This window comes from Podarcis muralis, chromosome 7 (assembly GCF_964188315.1).
Source record: "Podarcis muralis chromosome 7, rPodMur119.hap1.1, whole genome shotgun sequence".
NCBI classification, from domain to species: Eukaryota; Metazoa; Chordata; class Lepidosauria; order Squamata; family Lacertidae; genus Podarcis; species Podarcis muralis.
Genome location: NC_135661.1, coordinates 55,734,096 through 55,750,445, shown reverse-complemented (window position 1 = coordinate 55,750,445; position 16,350 = coordinate 55,734,096). Strand labels below are relative to the sequence as shown.

At 46.7% G+C, this 16,350-nt stretch overlaps 2 protein-coding genes and 1 long non-coding RNA gene across 8 annotated transcripts in view; 2 read left to right on the top strand and 1 right to left on the bottom strand.

Annotated features, from left to right (window-relative positions):
* Positions 1-2,015, top strand: part of GLG1 (golgi glycoprotein 1) — a 68,535-nt gene extending 66,520 nt beyond the window's left edge. The window contains exon 27 of the mRNA XM_028739330.2: positions 1,466-2,015. Coding sequence (XP_028595163.2) covers positions 1,466-1,472 — 7 coding nt within the window. The 3' untranslated portion in view covers positions 1,473-2,015. The remainder of the gene's footprint in view (positions 1-1,465) is intronic.
* On the bottom strand, positions 91-5,070 carry LOC114601810 (uncharacterized). 2 transcript variants are annotated; one of them, XR_013393670.1, is made up of 4 exons: positions 5,056-5,070; positions 4,034-4,314; positions 1,137-2,253; positions 91-992 (listed from the first exon to the last, which is right to left on the bottom strand). It is a non-coding gene; the product is annotated as an uncharacterized LOC114601810 (long non-coding RNA). The 2 variants fall into 2 exon arrangements; XR_013393669.1 differs by lacking the exon at positions 5,056-5,070 and having other exon boundaries at positions 1,137-2,249; positions 4,034-4,048.
* Positions 4,687-16,350, top strand: part of PDPR (pyruvate dehydrogenase phosphatase regulatory subunit) — a 24,297-nt gene continuing 12,633 nt past the window's right edge. The window contains exons 1-10 of one of the 5 annotated variants that reach the window (XM_028739332.2): positions 4,687-4,811; positions 5,152-5,353; positions 5,863-5,919; positions 6,922-7,209; positions 10,316-10,449; positions 10,638-10,719; positions 11,175-11,338; positions 13,555-13,676; positions 14,797-14,914; positions 15,796-15,945. In XM_028739332.2, coding sequence (XP_028595165.2) covers positions 6,983-7,209; positions 10,316-10,449; positions 10,638-10,719; positions 11,175-11,338; positions 13,555-13,676; positions 14,797-14,914; positions 15,796-15,945 — 997 coding nt within the window. In that variant the 5' untranslated portion in view covers positions 4,687-4,811; positions 5,152-5,353; positions 5,863-5,919; positions 6,922-6,982. Of the gene's footprint in view, positions 4,812-4,877; positions 5,064-5,151; positions 5,360-5,862; positions 5,920-6,921; positions 7,210-10,315; positions 10,450-10,615; positions 10,720-11,174; positions 11,339-13,554; positions 13,677-14,796; positions 14,915-15,795; positions 15,946-16,350 lie in introns of those variants that run through there. The other 4 variants (XM_028739331.2, XM_028739333.2, XM_077931810.1 and 1 more) reach the window with 4 other exon arrangements.

Genomic DNA, 16,350 nt, shown 5'->3' with positions numbered 1-16,350 from the left:
GCAAATGCTGTGAAAGGAGAGGATGCCCCCACCATCCTGGCTAGCACATGCATTCAGATAAGATGCACAACATATTATTCTTTACATTGCTTCCCTTCAGCCAACTACAATTGCCTTCCCTCGATCCTAGTGGGAGTGCCCCATTGGTTAATGAAAGAAAAATGCTCTCCTGAGTAAATTCCCATAATCAGCAGCAGTGGTTTTTGCAGGCATATAGTGATGCTACCGAAGAGGAGGAGCTTGTGTGAGATGCATGTAAGGGGACTAGTTGCCTGGGAAGAGACAGAATGCCGAAGCCATTACAGCCAGCCAGTCACTCCATTCTCTCAGTGACCTTGAATGAGCCATTGTTTTAAAGAGACGAGAAGCAGCCTCTTGAGTTCCAAGCACTGCAGGTCTCTGTCTCAGCATCACCTAAGCCTCCATGCAGTCTCCTCAGACCCTGTCAGTTTCAGTCTGACAGCTAAGTATTCCTGCTTTGGGGCTTATTTGAGGGACGACTGTTTACAAAAATGATCCTTCATCTAAAGTGGCATTGTATTGCAAGTGTTGTGCTTGTCACTTCCTCCTCAGAATACGTGCAACTGCTTGAGGAAGATGGAAGGGGCTGTGCTGCAGTTTGAATGTTTGAAAAGTGCTTAGGAATTGGGAGCTTGTTTTTCTGCTTCTTCCCTATAAGGTTCCCTGTTTGAACTTGTAGTACTTGCTGTCTTCACCACTGTGGCCTCGACTGTCTTGTAACAAGAGCTCCTCCAGCTTCTGGACCCTGTGCTGCTGCTTCTCCTTCCTTGTGTCTCATCTAAAGCTGTGCTGATGCTGCTCTCTTGGCTCTCATCTCAAGGAAGGTCCCCTGGTTTGATGCATTGGAGATGGAAGTACGCGGGTTGGGCACTGCTCTATGCATAACAGGATTAGAGTTCGTGCAGAAAAGCCCTGGTGGAGCCTAAGGAGCAGGGATTTCTTGGCTCTTAGTGGTGGCTCTTAGATGTAGCCTAGGGCAGTGTTTCCCAACCTTGGGCCTCCAGCTGTTTTTGGACTACAACTCCCATCATCCCTAGCTAGCAAGACCAGTGGTCAGGGATGATGGGAATTGTAGTTCAAAAACAGCTGGAGGCCCAAGGTTGGGAAACACTGGCCTAGGGTATTCTCTTGTCCCACAGTAAGTTAAGGAACTTGTTAAATTGGAAAACTGAAGGATCACACATCCTGTTCCGCTTCATAGTTTGTACAACTGGATTGATAGGTTACACTCTTCCTACATATACACTACATGTGCATCCAGAGCATTAATACTAACAAACTGGAAGAGTGCTGGGTGGAGGGAACTGTCTTTAGGAAGTGGTGCCATCCAGCATGTGGTATCAGCACTGTCCTGGCCCCCGGCTTGTGCTGACACCTGTTCTCATATTGCTAGTCCTTCTGGACAGCTGTGACCAGCATGATAATTGGTTCCATTTCTGTGTAGATTCTGAGCATCAGGTGCGCTGCTTCTCCGACACTTGCAGACTCCTCCATCCAGAGGCTCCCTAGCTGGTGCAAAGAGAATTAAATGACTTATCTCAAGGTTCTTGGAAATGCATCAGAGGCAGGCTGCAATTTCCCTTCAGGTATGCTTTGGAACTCAATATAAGTGGTGTTTGATTGAAGAATAGGCGTGTTTTGTGTTTGAGAGAAGCAAAATGCAGGTGCACAGAACAACTCAGGGTGGCATAAAAGGGTTCGTATTCCGTGCCCCTCCTGCAGCTTGCAAAACCAGCCCTTTGGAGAGACAGTAAATTGGTAGATGATACAGCTAATGTTGGCTGACCCTTAGTCCTTTTAAAAAATGTAACATTAACAAAGGTTTTTTTTTTGTAAATTGTTTTTCCTTTCTATGTACAAAATCTTGGCTGTTCTTTCTTTTTACATGTTCATGCTGTGTAATTTTGAATTGTTAACGGAGATTCTGAACATAATGTGCATTTTTTTCTGTACAGATGAAATGGGAGAATTTAATAAAAAAGAGTCTGCAGGTTTTTACTTGTTTTCCTTGTGTCTCCATCAACTGTGAATAAAAAGGGAATCTCCCTCCCCAAGTCATGCCAGACAAATTGTATCTCCTTTTCTTTTTAATCCAGAAAAACTTTTGACAAAAACTCATGTGGTACCTTTGTTGACAAGATGGTAAAATGTGGGCTGGATTATAATTGTTGTTGAATGGATCCACAGCTGGTTGAGTGACCATATCCAACGGGTGTTCATTGATGGCTCTATCTACCAAGAAAGAGGTCTCAATTGTCAGGGCTGTGTTCCTGGGCTGTTAAACACCTTTATAAATTAATTTGATTCAGGGGGTGTTTATCAAGATTTGCAGATGGCATGAGACTGAGACTAATTATAGCTCTATATAATTATAGCTCTATAAAAGATAGATCTTGAGAGGCTGGAACACTAGGCTACAAACAACTGAAATTCAACTGAGATAAACATCAAATCCTGCATTTAGGTACCAAAAAAGAGCCAGATTTAGGTTGGGGTGGGAACCTAGCTTGGCAGTTGGGCATGTGAGAATTTAGGTTTCTTAGTCAATCACAAGCTAAACATGGACCTACAATGCATTTTTCCTGATAAATAAGCAAACACAATCTTCAGCTGAAATTAACACAAGCATGGTGTCCACAACATGGGGTGTAAAAGTTCTGCTCTGATTGCTGGTCAAGCCACATCTGGAGTACTGTTTCAGTTCTGGGTGTCACATTTAAACTACATTTACCATCTTGCATTTTTAGCCTCCCTTTCCACCAAGGAGCTCAGGGCAGCAGACATGGTTGCTCCTTCCCCTATTTTATCTTCATAATAACTATATGAGGTAGGTGAGACTGGGATTTTGTGGCTGACCCAGGGTGGGGAACTGGCCCTACCCACCACTGACATGTGGCCCTCAAAAGGTTGCCCAGAAGAGAGCGTAGTTCAGGCTGAAAAAGGTTCCCCACTCCTGTAGGTGCAAACAAATCTTGCTTTGGAGCAAATTTCATGATGCCTGTCAGCCACCACACTTCTTGGTCTGCCTTATGTCAGTTTTCATGAACTATCCCTGACCCAGATGGGAATTCCCTGTTGCCCAAAGTGATGGTTTCTCTAAGAGTAATGCCACGAGCCACTGTGTCTCACTGATGCAGTGTGGGGTAGGCATACTTGGCTTTGTTGAAATATTACACAATGAGGGGAAGAGGCATTTGGATTGGATCTGCATCAACAGTAGGCTCAAGTGTTGGGGAATGGGAGGGGACACTGGAACAGTGGTAACCCAATAAAAGCAGAGCGCTTCAAAACTGGGATGCCTGTCTGTGGCAAAGAGCTAGCCCAGGATGGAGAAGATGTGGTATTTTTCTTCTGGGCCAACCTTTGTTTTTTGTGGAATTGGGAGAATGTAGAGCTTAGCTGTTCAATGGTGAGTTCCTAAACTGGAGGAAGAGGATCTTGTTCTATGTGAATTTGGGGCTTTATGAGAATACATTCCCTCCAACTTAATCATGCAAAGCTACCCAATTTGGCTTTTTGGTTGTTGGTTTTTAACCTAGTGCACTACTAAAAATTAATCTTCAACTTTCTTCATATGAAAACTGCTGAGCTTCTCTTGGTCTTGCACCTAAGAACCCTGTGTGTTTCATCTAAAAAGATACAATGGCGTACAGATGGAAGTGTTTTTTTAAATGGGGATGGAGCAGTGGTCAACCATTGCATGCTTCTTTGTCCCAGCAGTAGGAGGTGCAGCCTAAAACTTGCTTCAGCGCACAATAGACTGGAGTCTCCTTTGTTCGCCACCCCCACCCCCCAATATTTCATCTGAACACTGTCCCAAGATGCAGGCAACTTTAGGGGCGAGGGAGGGGCCCTTTTTCTGCTCTGGAGGAACCAGGAGCCTCTTATCCAGCTGAGGATGGCGACCCTGCTGTGCTTTACAGATTGCCCGCAACTTTACGCCATTTTTGGAGCCTACGAGTTTACAAAAACGGATGGCAACATTAGACCGGAGAACAATCACATTACTTACTTTTTTTAAAAAATGTGAACAGTCAGTGACAACCGAAGTCGAGCTTTCGTTCATTTATTACATCAACATATTTCCATTCCTGCAAGTTGCTAGGGTGCACGGTGCAGGCACTCATCCCCGTTTTCTTCTCCGTAACAACCCTGCGAGGTAGGCTGGGGTGAGAGACCCACCACGGAGCAGCTTCATAGGTCAGCGGGGTTCACCATGTGCAACGGTTCCACCACTCCGGCAGAAGCCTTACGAACGATCCCGCCAACAGCGACTCGATCGGTCCCTCGTTGCTTCCCAAAAAGTTTTTAACATATATTTATTTATTGCACTTGCAGGTATGCAAAAATTAATGCAAGCTTAAAGCAAAGTATTTTTTTTAATAAAGTAGCGGGAAGCTGCCTCGAAAATATGCGCCCCCCCCCCCGTAGCACTGGCAGGTCCTTGGCGAGCAGCGCGCACAAAACTCCCACTATCCAAAAAACTGTGTCCAGGATAAGCGGAGCAGCATTAACGCCGCCACAACCGAGGAACTGCATACTGCGCCTGCGCGTCGCAGAAGCCTCACTTTCTTTCCCATCCCCGCCTCTCTGTCTCGGACTATCACTCAAATTTAGCGGAGTGCGCTTGCGCGGACTCCGTAACCCCACCCCCCGATTCTGATTGGCCGCCGCGCGGCTGATGTACGGCACCGGGTGCGCTGCTGTCGCGCGGTCCGGCCGTAAAGCGCAGGCGGGAAATCAAGGAAGGGAAGGGAGAAGGTCGCGCTCCGGAGGGGAAGCCGGCGTAGGTGAGGCGGCCCTTGAGTCGGCCCAGGCCTCGCCTGCCTCCCTTTCCCCTGAGCCATGTTGGGCGGGGCATGCAAATAAGCCTTGCGTGGGCGGGGCCGGCCCATGCAAACGAAGGCTGTGGAGGCGGGGCCGTTGCATGCAAATGTGGCCCCAGGGTGGGCTGGTGGGTTGCGCCAGGTGTGCCCTTTGCTGCTGGGGCAGAGCAGTCTTGCCCTCTCCCCACCTACAGAAATCTAGGCCTACCTTGCAAGGTGGTTGTTGCTGGGCATAACTCTGGAGTTCTTGAATGACTGATAAATTCCTCTTCGAATGTTAAGTTGTTGTTGTTTTGATTGTTAGATACTTCAGGGTGAGGAGAGTGTTGGGCTGAGACTGATGAAGAAGACCCTGGTTCGAATGCCTCCTGCCACGAAGCTCCCTGGGTGACCTTGGAGCACTCACAAACTCCCAGCCTCACCTACCTCGCAGGGTTTGTTGTGAGGACAAAAGAGGAGGAGAGCCACACATTGCCGCCTTGGGCTCTTTTGAGGAAAGGTGGAACGTGAGTGTATGTGTCAATAGCTGGCCTGGAGCGTTTGCCCTCTAGTTAAAGAATCCTGGAGATGGAAGGATCCAAACTCCTGCTGTTGCAGGGAACCTGTTATTTCAGCTTCCCTGTTTGGTAGCCTCCCAGCCTCTGTTAAAAAATCTCTCTTGAAAAAGGCCACCACTTTCCGAGACAATCTGTTCCATTGTTGGACAGCTTGTACAGCCAGGAAATTCTTCCTTATGTTTAGGGGAAATTGCCATTCCTGCAATTTGAACTTGTGAGTCAGATCTTTCCCTCTAGAACAAATTAGAATAAATTTGCTCCTTCACCTCTGTAGCAGCTGTTCAAACATTTGAAGATTGCTATCATATTGCCCCTTAGTAGTCTCAGTGCTAAAAAAAATACACAACTCTTGCAGCCTTCTTCATAGGGCTCTGAACATTTTTGTTCCATGCCCCTCCCCAATGTTCTAGCTTGTTGATAGTCTTATATTATTTCCGGTTGCTCTGTATCTTTTCCAGGTGGTCAGCAATCTGCTTCATGCTCCAGATGTGGTCATATCAGTGCTGAAAAGTGGGGTATGTTTATTTATTTCACCCAAGCCCTGGAATATTCTTTTCTCAGTGGCATAACTTGACATGAAATGTTGTGTTGGAGCACAATGGTTCTCCTTTGCCTGTGCCTTTGGTGTGGTATGTGAAGTGTATAATATCTCACATGGGGTGGAAAGGTTTGGGTTGAGAAAGATAGTACTGGGTTTTTTGATGTTGCTTGTGGGGCTGCATTTAACAGGCTGCAGTCTCCTGTCTTTGTGTTCTTGACTTTGGCAGATACAGCTTTTCTGTAACTAGTTCTTCCCCATTGCCTTTTTTAAAACAGCATTTTTGCCTTTCAAATCTCAGTGTATGATTTCCCGATAGCCTGCTTAAATTTTAACTGAACAAAAGCAAGAATGTAAAAATTAAAAACATAATTTTATTTTTTATCATTTCCTTGTTATGCTCTACTATTCAAGTACTAGGTAACAGTGGTTTGGTATGTTCAGTATTAAAAAGCATTTGTTCTGTATGTGCTATAACCAATTTAATTAATGGACCATGGCAACACAGTTCCCCACCCAGCCAAAAAAATACCTTTTGTTTGCACTCTGATGATGCTAAATACAAATTCAGTATTTTATGTCAAGCAATTCAGCATTTGAACAGAGTTGGACTTCCTGCCTGGTCTTTATTTATTAATTAATTAGGGAATTGCTATAATTCTGCACGTGTTGTTACGCAAAATAAAATAAAAAATCCATGCATTGTTGGCTTTCTCTCACACATTTTTCAGTGATGTTCAATTTGTGACAGTGTGTCCTTTGCAATGATCATCTTTTGCTGCAGGACCTGAAATCACCTCTGCCTAAGGCTATGGGTGGCTATTGTTTGTCTGGGTTTACAGAACCTGGCTGGGGGAACTTTTGCTCTATGTCAGTTACCTCTGTATGAGTCAAGGAGATTGTAATGCTGGCTGATTTCATTTTAAGCCATGATACAGTTTTGCAGGTTGATTTTGCATAATAATGTTATGTTTTCCAGAAATTGCAACTCTTGGGATTTATCTGTGGGGCTCGGAAAGGGCTAAAGGACCCTCATCAAGATGTTCCTCCGGCTCTTGTCTGATGTCCGGTGGCAAAGAGCTAGCCCAGGATGGAGAAGCATGACCAGTTCCCGGCACAGTAGCACAACTGGAGCAGAACCTCACCTGACCCCTCTGCCATCACATGCACAGGTGGTTATCTGTGGGGGTGGAATCATGGGCACATCCGTGGCATATCACCTCTCCAAACTCGGGTGGAAGGACATCGTCTTACTGGAACAGGGCAGGTAAATAGTTTTTTTTTCCCCTTTGCAAAAGAAAATAGGTGTTTGATGCAGCAAGTAATGCTGTGTGGTGGAACTGGGAAGGTCTTGTAGCAAAGGTAAAGTGTCCACACACCTGTTAGCTAACTGTAAGATTCAAGCTGAGAATTTATCTACATCTTCCGAAAAGGCATTTGTATTTTCTGGAACTGTAATGCTTCAGGTTAGGACCAATATTCAGATGTTCTCCTCACTTAAAAAACAAAACAGGAACAGGAACAGAACCTTCCCTTGCATGTAGAAACCCAGCATGGTGGGGAGATGACTGGACTCAGCTAGAATCCTTCTCTGACATGCTGGTTTTCCATAGGCAGCAGTCCTTGTTCAGTAATATCTTCCCTACATCTGATAGCTTTCTTATGCAGCATCTTATCTTTGGAATTCGTTTCAAGTTGCTTTGTCTCTGTCTTTCATGGGGATGAGGAATTTGTGTTCCTCCAGTTGTTGTTGGACTCCAACTTGCATCAGTCCTAGGAAGCATGGCCAATAGTTACGGTGATGGGAGCTGCAGTCCCAGCAACATCTGGAGGGTTAAAACCTACCTTTTTTGTTTTCCTTGCTTCTGTTTGACTCAACATCTCATACCTTGTTTCGTTTCCTTTACTTGTGCTTCTCCCTGCGATGGGGGTATCTTTAAAGACTGTCTGGCTGGTTGAAAATACAGCTGCTGGACTACTAATTGGGACCAAAAGTTGGGAATGTTTTCAGCTGGTGGCTTGGTGCTTTCTTTAAAAGCCTGTCGTGGCTTGGGACCTGTGTACCTGAGACAGCACCAGTTCTCACATAAACCTACCCATGTGTTGGGATCATGGGGGGGAGGCTACCGGAATGCTGACAGTTTGGGGGTTTTGTTCCTGAGCAGTTGGAATGCTTATAAAATTAAATACAATTGCACCTGCTAATACTGGTATAACAGGCTTCATTGCTACCAGCACAGAGTCAAAGTTTCTGTAGAATTTCTGCATGCTTATTAAAAATCATAGGATGTAGACTCATGGTTATTAAGCTCTGTATTCTTACACTTGTAATCAGGGTAGTAAAAATGTTCTAAAGGAGTGAATTCCCCCCATTATTTCAGTGCATACTTAAGATTGCCTTTGAAGCTCTGATCTCTGTTGATTTGGTGTATGGATTCCTGGCATGGTTGTTATTCCAGATTAATTAACTTTTAGTACATTGGTGTGATCTCACCTGTGTGACAACAGGGTACACAAGGGTGATCGGAATGAAATGCTTGTCATAAGAACATAAAAAGAACCTGCTGGATCAGGCCAATGACCCATCTAGTCCAGCACCCTGTTTTCACAGTGGCAATCCAGATGCCAGTGAGATGCCTGCAAGCAGAGCTGGAGCATAGCAGTACTCTCCTCTCTGGTGGTTTCCAGCAACTGGTATTCAGGAGCATTACTGTCCCCGACCATAGAGGCAGAGCATAGCCATCATGACTAGTCGCCTTCAATAACCCTTTCTTCTATGAATGTCCCATGTCTTTAAAGTATCCTCAGTAGCATCAGATGCTGGTTTGGCATTAGAGGACAGCATTGTGTATGTTGTCTGAGTCTTTAAGACTCAAAGAAGCCCTGCCAGAAACCAGCCAGTTCCTTTACGTTTCCTTTGCCAAGGAATGCTGTCCTGACCCTGTGTGTTGGCATTGCCCTGTCAGTGGCATGCAAGAGCAAATGTTTGCCCTTCCTTTGGCTCTGGTGGCAGAAATTGCCTCCTTGCACTTGGGCTCTCCTTGTGAAATCTGGAATGGAAGGCAAAGCGTGCCTCTTGTCAACACACAGCTAAAAATATCCCCTGCCGTGTCTTAGTGGCACACTTGGGCTTTGCGTGCTCAGCACCCAAATTGGGTTTCACAAACTCCATCCTTTGTAAAACCAACACACATTTGCTGACTGTGCCTCACTTCTTCGGAGGAGCGCACTTCGATTTTGTTGTGTGCTGGGAAGAGCATGGAGGAAAGCAAGGAAAAGGAGATTGCGATCTACTTAATGACACTTTATTTCACTTCATACAAACTTAGCACTTCATATGGAATTTAAAAAGAAGCTCCTGTTTTATGACTGACCATCTAAGTAAAGATGAGGTGTTCCTGGCAATCTTGAAACGGTGTGCTGTGAGAGTATGTGATTGCTTTTCGATACTTCTAATTGTTTTTTAAATGTCTTAAATACATTTTTTTATTGTATTGTATTATTTTATCACTGATGCATTTGCCACACTGGGCTCCTTTGGGAGGAAGGGTGGGATGTAAAAATAGTAACCAAATAAAGAGGATGGGGCTTGAGGATCCATCTAAATGCCGAGCTTATAAAGGTTAGTGCCTTCCTAAAAGTGAATAATTGTGACAGGTTTTCCAATAGAAACCAGCCCAAAGAAAAAGAGCCTATCAGCTGTCTTTCTTCTAGCCCCTGGCATTGATTTCATCCAGTCCAGGTCCCCAAAAGAAGAGGAGTAGAAATATCAGGCTCACAGTCGCTGGTATGGTTATGTAATCTATCTGTTTCCAGACAGGAAGTAGCTTCTACTGGCTTTGGTGGTCTGTGATCCTAGTGTACAGGCCATGCCACCTTTGTAACACTTGCTGGTGGCAATGTGGGGAGGTCTCCTGGGGGGAAATATTTTTCCTTTCTCCAGGATGCTGCCCATAATCCCCACTAAGTGCTACAAGTTTCCTGACTGTGGCCTCAAGAAACTGCCTTCTGGGTGTACCCACAGAGTCTTAGGAAGTACAGGCAATTGTATAAGGTGCAAAAGGCCCCACTCTTTAATTGGTGGAAAGCCTTGCCTGCTCCTCCTCTTCCCTGCCTGATTCCATAGGAAATGACTCCCTGGGTCATTTGCATCTAAATGTCCTAAGTTCAGTCTCCAGATAGAGTTGGGAAAAGCTCCATCTGGAAACCTGGAGTGCCAACCACACTTAGCTGGTGGGCCAATTGGCCTGACTCTGGGTATGGCAGCTCCATACTTTCTTAGGGAGCCCTCCGCCACTGACTCATGACCTCTCCACTTGGGCCAAACAAGCTTCCAGAGTCCCCACAGACCCTCCTGGGTTTCCCTCTTTCAGGCTAGCTGCTGGTTCCACGAGATTTTGTGCCGGCATTGTAAGCACAGCGCGGCACCTGTCCATCGAGCTGAAGATGGCCGACTACTCCAACAAGCTGTATCAGCAACTTGAGCAAGAGACTGGGGTAAAAACGGGTAAGGAGGGGTCACTTCACTGAGCTTTGTGGCTGAGCAGGGGGTGGGGGAGTCAAACACTAAGCAATTTGCCATCCTGGCATTCCCCAGAAGGGTTGCAGATATTAGCCACCATTTGCACCCATCTGAAACGAACCCTTTCTGGGGCTTTCCTGTACCCTGACAGAGGGTGCCTGTACTTGTTCCAGGTTACGTGAGGACTGGCTCTATCTCTCTCGCTCAGACGCAAGACCGGCTGATCTCCCTGAAGCGCATAGCCTCACGGCTCAAGTAAGTGTAAGAGCAACAATGAGGAGGAGCACCAGGCATGTGCCAGCCTTTCTGGAGTAACTTGTAATCAGGGCCTGGCCAGTTGGTGCTGGTCTGTGTGACAGGGCCTTTTCAGTGGTGGTTCCCCAGTTGTGGAATGCCTTCCCTAGCAAAGGTGCTCCTCCTCTGTCATTATTAACTTTAAGGAGGAATTTGAAAATATTCCTGTTTCCCAAGGCCTCTGGTGGCTGAAGAACGCTGTTCAGGCTCCTCAGATCATTGGATGAAGGAATGTTTTTAACTGCTTTTAGAATTTTTTTTTAACTGTAACTGATTTTCAGTGTTTTTAATGGTAATTGTATTTAAAATATTTGCTTTCTTTGCCACCCTGGGCTCCTTGGGGGAGGAAGAGTGGGATGTAAATTCAAAAAAATAAATAATAGTGACTGGCCTTTGCTGTGTGTGTTCTCCAACAGGGTCATGGGGATCCCATGTGAGCTCATCCCGCCCAAGAGAGTGACGCAGCTCCACCCGCTTCTCAACATCCACGACTTGGTGGGGGCCATGTACCTCCCAGAGGATGCTGTCGTTTCATCAGCTGATGTGAGCCTCGCCTTGGCCAGCGCTGCCTCTTTGAATGGTACGGCCCGGCCATGTCTTTTTGTCGGCAATACCACTTGAGTACGAACCTCATTGGGAGAGACATTGCTGAATTGTCTGCTGCTTACATTTCTAATTTGCAAAGTAGATTACAGCCTTTAGTGCAGCCTTCCCCAACCTGGTGTCCTCCAGATATTTTGGACTACAGCTGATGGGAGTTGTAGTCCAAAATATCTGGAGGGCCATTGGTTGGTGACGGGTGCTTTAATGTGTATTCCCTCATAGGCATCCTGTATGGAAGCCTTCTCCGACCATGTTTTGGAGCACAGTCATGCTGGCTATAGCGGATATGAGTTGTAGTCCAAAACCACTGGAGGGCAGCAGGTTTGGGGGAAAGTGCTGGTTGAAGTAGGTCTCTGCTCCCATTTTTCTGAAGGGAGAACTGAGACTGAGGGCCGAACTACATGTAACTAAGAACTCAGGCTGCTGCAGAAACTGACAGCTTCACATCAAGGTCCTCCCTCTCACATCTCAAAAGGAGGGGCTGCAGTTCAGAAGCAGAGCCCATGTTTTGCATGCAGAAGGTCCAGGTTCAATCCCTGACATCTTTAGGAGGACTGAGAAATCCTGGAAAGCCACTGCCTGCCAGTGTAGACAAGAACGAGCTGCTAGGTGTATCAAAGGGCTGACTCTGTATAAGGCAGCTTCTTGTGTTCCTGGAAAACAGGCCTTCATAACGACATCAGCTCAAGTTGAGCTACACAGCGCAGAGGCCGAGGGGAGAGCTCAGCATGGGACTGCTCCTTTGGGTCATATCACTCTGCTCTTTGTAGCACATATCTCAGCTTTACGGCTGCCATCCTACACAACCCTTGCCTGGTGTCCAAGTCTCACTGAATTCAACAGGGCTGCTGTGTAAACACATAGGAACTCCTTGCAAGAAAGAGTGACTTGCCACTAGCCACACAGCGAGAGTGTGGCAGAGTCCTCTTTCCCACCCACTGTGCCACACTTACTTTCAGCTTGTGTGAATGCTCTTGCATGGTCTACTCTTCCGTCCCGCTAGAATCCTCATGGTCCACTGGAACATGTTAAATGTGCAAAGCAAAGTTGTATCCTTCAGAGCTCTTCCACATTGGAGGCATGATTAACCCACTCTCTGTTAACCTTGAAACATACCCATGAAGCTGCCTTATGTCAGTTTGGGCCATTGCTCTGTGCCTCATAGGATCATTTCTTGCCATAGGAAGGCACAACCTTGTGCCCTCTTAAAATGTTGGACTACAATTTATACAGTGAGTTTTCCACAAATGCTTGTGGTTCACATTGTTAAAAAAGATCTAAGTACAGTAGTACAATAATGATACCTTATGAAAAGTATATTACCACTACAAATGTAGCACAACCCTCCCATCATTTACCAGTTCATTTAACATATTTCAACATTTAAGTGAACATAGATCTCACCAGTAGGTCAAGTAAAAATAACCAATAATTTCACATCCAAAAGTTGCCCCAAAGTTGCTGGTTAGTACCTAGCAACCCCCATCTCCCAGTCCTTTGTACCACAAGTCCAAAAGGCCAGAAACTTCCATTGGCCTTCCCCTTGAAGTAGTTGGCCATGCTGTCTGGGACTGGTGGGAGCTGTACTCCGAGCACCTCTGCATTGCATCAGGTTGCCTGTCCCATGTCTGCTCTGACCCATGGCAGCTCCCCAGCCAACTGGGATCCTTTTGAACATGCCAGAGATTGAATGTGCAAACAAAGCAAGTGCTTGAGCTATGGTCAAGTTTAAAAACCCTCCTCCTCTAAGGACATATGAAGTTGGCTTTTTTTGACTCAGAGCAACGACAACCAAATCCAGTGTTCTTTACAAGAATCCTCCCAGAAATTGACCAGTGGTCAAGTGTCGGCACCCTGCTCTGCCTTCTGCCCACCCCCTGCTTTAGTGCCATCTATGTTACGCTGATTGCTTCTGGGGTACAGCAGTCTGCTGCTTAATTTCTCAGCTCATCTGTGAGCATGCTGGCCTAATTGAGACTCTTGATTTGTGCTTCCTGTAGAGATTCCACTTTGGCCAGGGCCAGGCAGGGGGCAAGAGAGGTAACAGGTCCAATGGACCTACTCTGCAAGCAGCTTTTCTTTGGAGCGGGGAGCAATTGGAGGGGGTTGGACTGGGTGACCCTTTAAGTCTCTTCCAACTCTACAGTTCTACGATTCTAATTTCTGGCTCTCTTTTCCGCTTTCTCCACCCAGGTGCCCAGATCCATGAGCGGACGAGCGTTATCCACGTCTTGTGCCAAAAAGGTTGTGTGGCTGGAGTGGAGACTGACAGAGGGATGATCGAGTGCCAGTATTTTGTTAACTGTGCTGGGCAGGTCAGGTGCCAATTGCTTTGTGTGGCTGCCGTTGCCAGTGTATGTGTGTGTGCTTTGACTCAACAACTGCTGTGAATGAACTCAGATTTCTCCTGATGCTTCTTTTTCAAGAGGTTCTGAGGAATACTTTCCAAATTAGCAAAAAGTTGTTCTCTCAAAAAGGCAAGCCTTTTGTGCTAGCACAACCCCCCCCCCCCCCAGGGCTTGCAGGGCTTTGTGTTCAACCTAGAAAATGGTTCTTGTTGGGTTTTTCCTTCCACACATGTCTGGTGTGAACTGAGTCAGGGCAAACCTGGCTTCCTATGCTGACTGCATGGCTGTGGGATTGGTGGGAGGGAAGGATCCTGCACTCCCAAGTTGGGTACTTTAGTCTGGGCTATATGTAGTCAGTGCTTTCCATTGGAATTGTGAGCTGCAGAATCAGCTAGTTTAGTTAATGGTGAATAATTTATTTTGCGTGGAAGACAGGAGTGCCTGGCGTGCTCTGGTCCATGGGGTCATGAAGAGTTGGACACGACTAAATGACTAAACAACAACAACAATTTCTTTTGCCTCTAGTTGTAGAGAAGGGCAAGAAGCTATAAGGCACTAGTGCCAGCCTTTGCCAAGCGGGTGCCCTCTAGATCAGTGTTTTTCAACCACTGTTCCGTGGCACACTAGTGTGCCGCGAGATGTTGCCTGGTGTGCCGTGGGAAAAATGGAAAAATTCGAAAGATTTAAAAATAAAGTATTTTATAATTTTTCACATTTCTGTTTACTTACTATTTCATAATAAAGTAATTATAAAATACTTTCTTTGTGTTTATTTGATTCCTATTCAAGAGAATTACTTTATATATAGTCAATATAGGCACAGAGTTAATTTTTTTAACATTTTCTAATGGTGGTGTGCCTCGTGATTTTTTTTCATGAAACAAGTGTGCCTTTGCCCAAAAAAGGTTGAAAAACACTGCTCTAGATGTTTGCACAGGATCTCCTTGCCCCCTCTCATCCAGCACCTTTTCTGTCTCGCTTCCCTACCCCCTTCCCTGCAGCGTTACCTGGCATGTGATCCCATTAAACTACATGGTGGTGCAACCTGCCTTCCGCTTGAGCTCTAACTCCCCTGCCTTGGTTTCAGTGGGCTTACGAGCTGGGCCTTTCCAACGAGGAACCAGTCAGCATCCCTCTGCACGCCTGTGAGCACTTCTACCTCCTGACCCGGCCCCTGAAGACGCCGCTGGAGAGCAGCACACCAAGTAAGGACCCTCCCTCTGACCCTCTCATGGACCCCTTTGCCTTCCCCGCAAGGCAGTCATGGTGATTGCTCAGTTGCAGTGCACAAATCCTGGATGCAGGACAGGGAGGGGGTCTGGGAAAGGCCTTTGGCTGAGACAGAGGACAGCCCACGTCAGCCAGCCAGTGGGCTGTATTGGGTCAGGAAGACCCATGGGTGTCTGGCTGCTTTTAAGGAATTGGGGAGGAAATGAACAAGGAGGCATTGGGTGAAAAAGTTGTGCTTTGTAGTTCTCTCTGGGCAGCTGTGGCATGTGGGGCTGCCTTTGCTTGCCCAGTGGCTCTTAAGCAGTTTTTGTAAATCAGGGGTGGGGAACATTTTCAGCCTGAGAGCCACTTTCCTTCTGGGAGCTGCATACAGAGTGGTGGGTGTGGCAAGAGTGGCTGTGGTCAGGCACACACCATCCAGCCAAGTCAGAGGTGCCGTGGTAGTTAAAGGGTGCATTCTAGCCAGGCAACATCATGAGAGGAGGACACACCAGGGCCAGATACAGGGGGCTAGAAGGCTGCATTTGGGCCCTTGGCCTGAGGTTCCCCACCCCTACTGTAAGCCGAGGATAGCAAACAGCTCAGCAGCTGCAGAAGAAAGGGGAGGAAATTTTCAGGGCTGGTTGGGATGCCACAATCAGCTAAAGCATTAGTTTTTGACTGCGCCTTGCTCTAGCTGCTACCCAGGGGAAAGACTTTTGGTCACATGTGTAAAAGCCCAAGAATCAGTGTAAGGTCGACTGTGTCTCCCCAAAGCAGGCTCTAGCCTTCTTCCCTGATTGAGCTTGCAGGGAGCCTTCTGCCCGCATCCAAACAATCACTTCTTTCCCTTCCTGCCATCCCCCCCTCCCCATAGCTATTGTGGACCCTGATGGGAGGATCTACATTCGCAGCTGGCAGGGGGGCATCCTTTCAGGCGGCTTTGAGAAGAACCCCAAGCCGATCTTCACGGAGGGCCGGAACCAGCTGGAGATACACAACCTGCAAGAGGACTGGGATCACTTTGGTACGTTGGGTGGACCAGGAAAGGGGGGTGTTCCCAAGTCCTCCAGATGCACCTTTCCTGATATGAGACATGTAGGCTTGAGCAAAGCATTGTGCAAGTGACTGAGTGCCTGGCTTGGTGGGTGACACCTGCACTTCCTCTTTGCTTTTACAGCTAGTTTATAAAGTTCTCTTCCCTTTCCCTGCCTTGGCTGGCCCACTCTGGGCACATGGTTGATTGGTGCTGTGAGCAAAAAGCTTTATTCTGGGCTCTCAACAAGCGCTACAAGCAACAGAGTCAACATCTGTGGGCTGCTGTGTTTGTAAACTTGGAACTTGACGGTGATGGGGTGGGGGCAATGAGGGTTTGGGTATGCTGCCCATCCCTCCAAATAGTGATTATTTGTTCTGTCTCATCTTGGGGAGT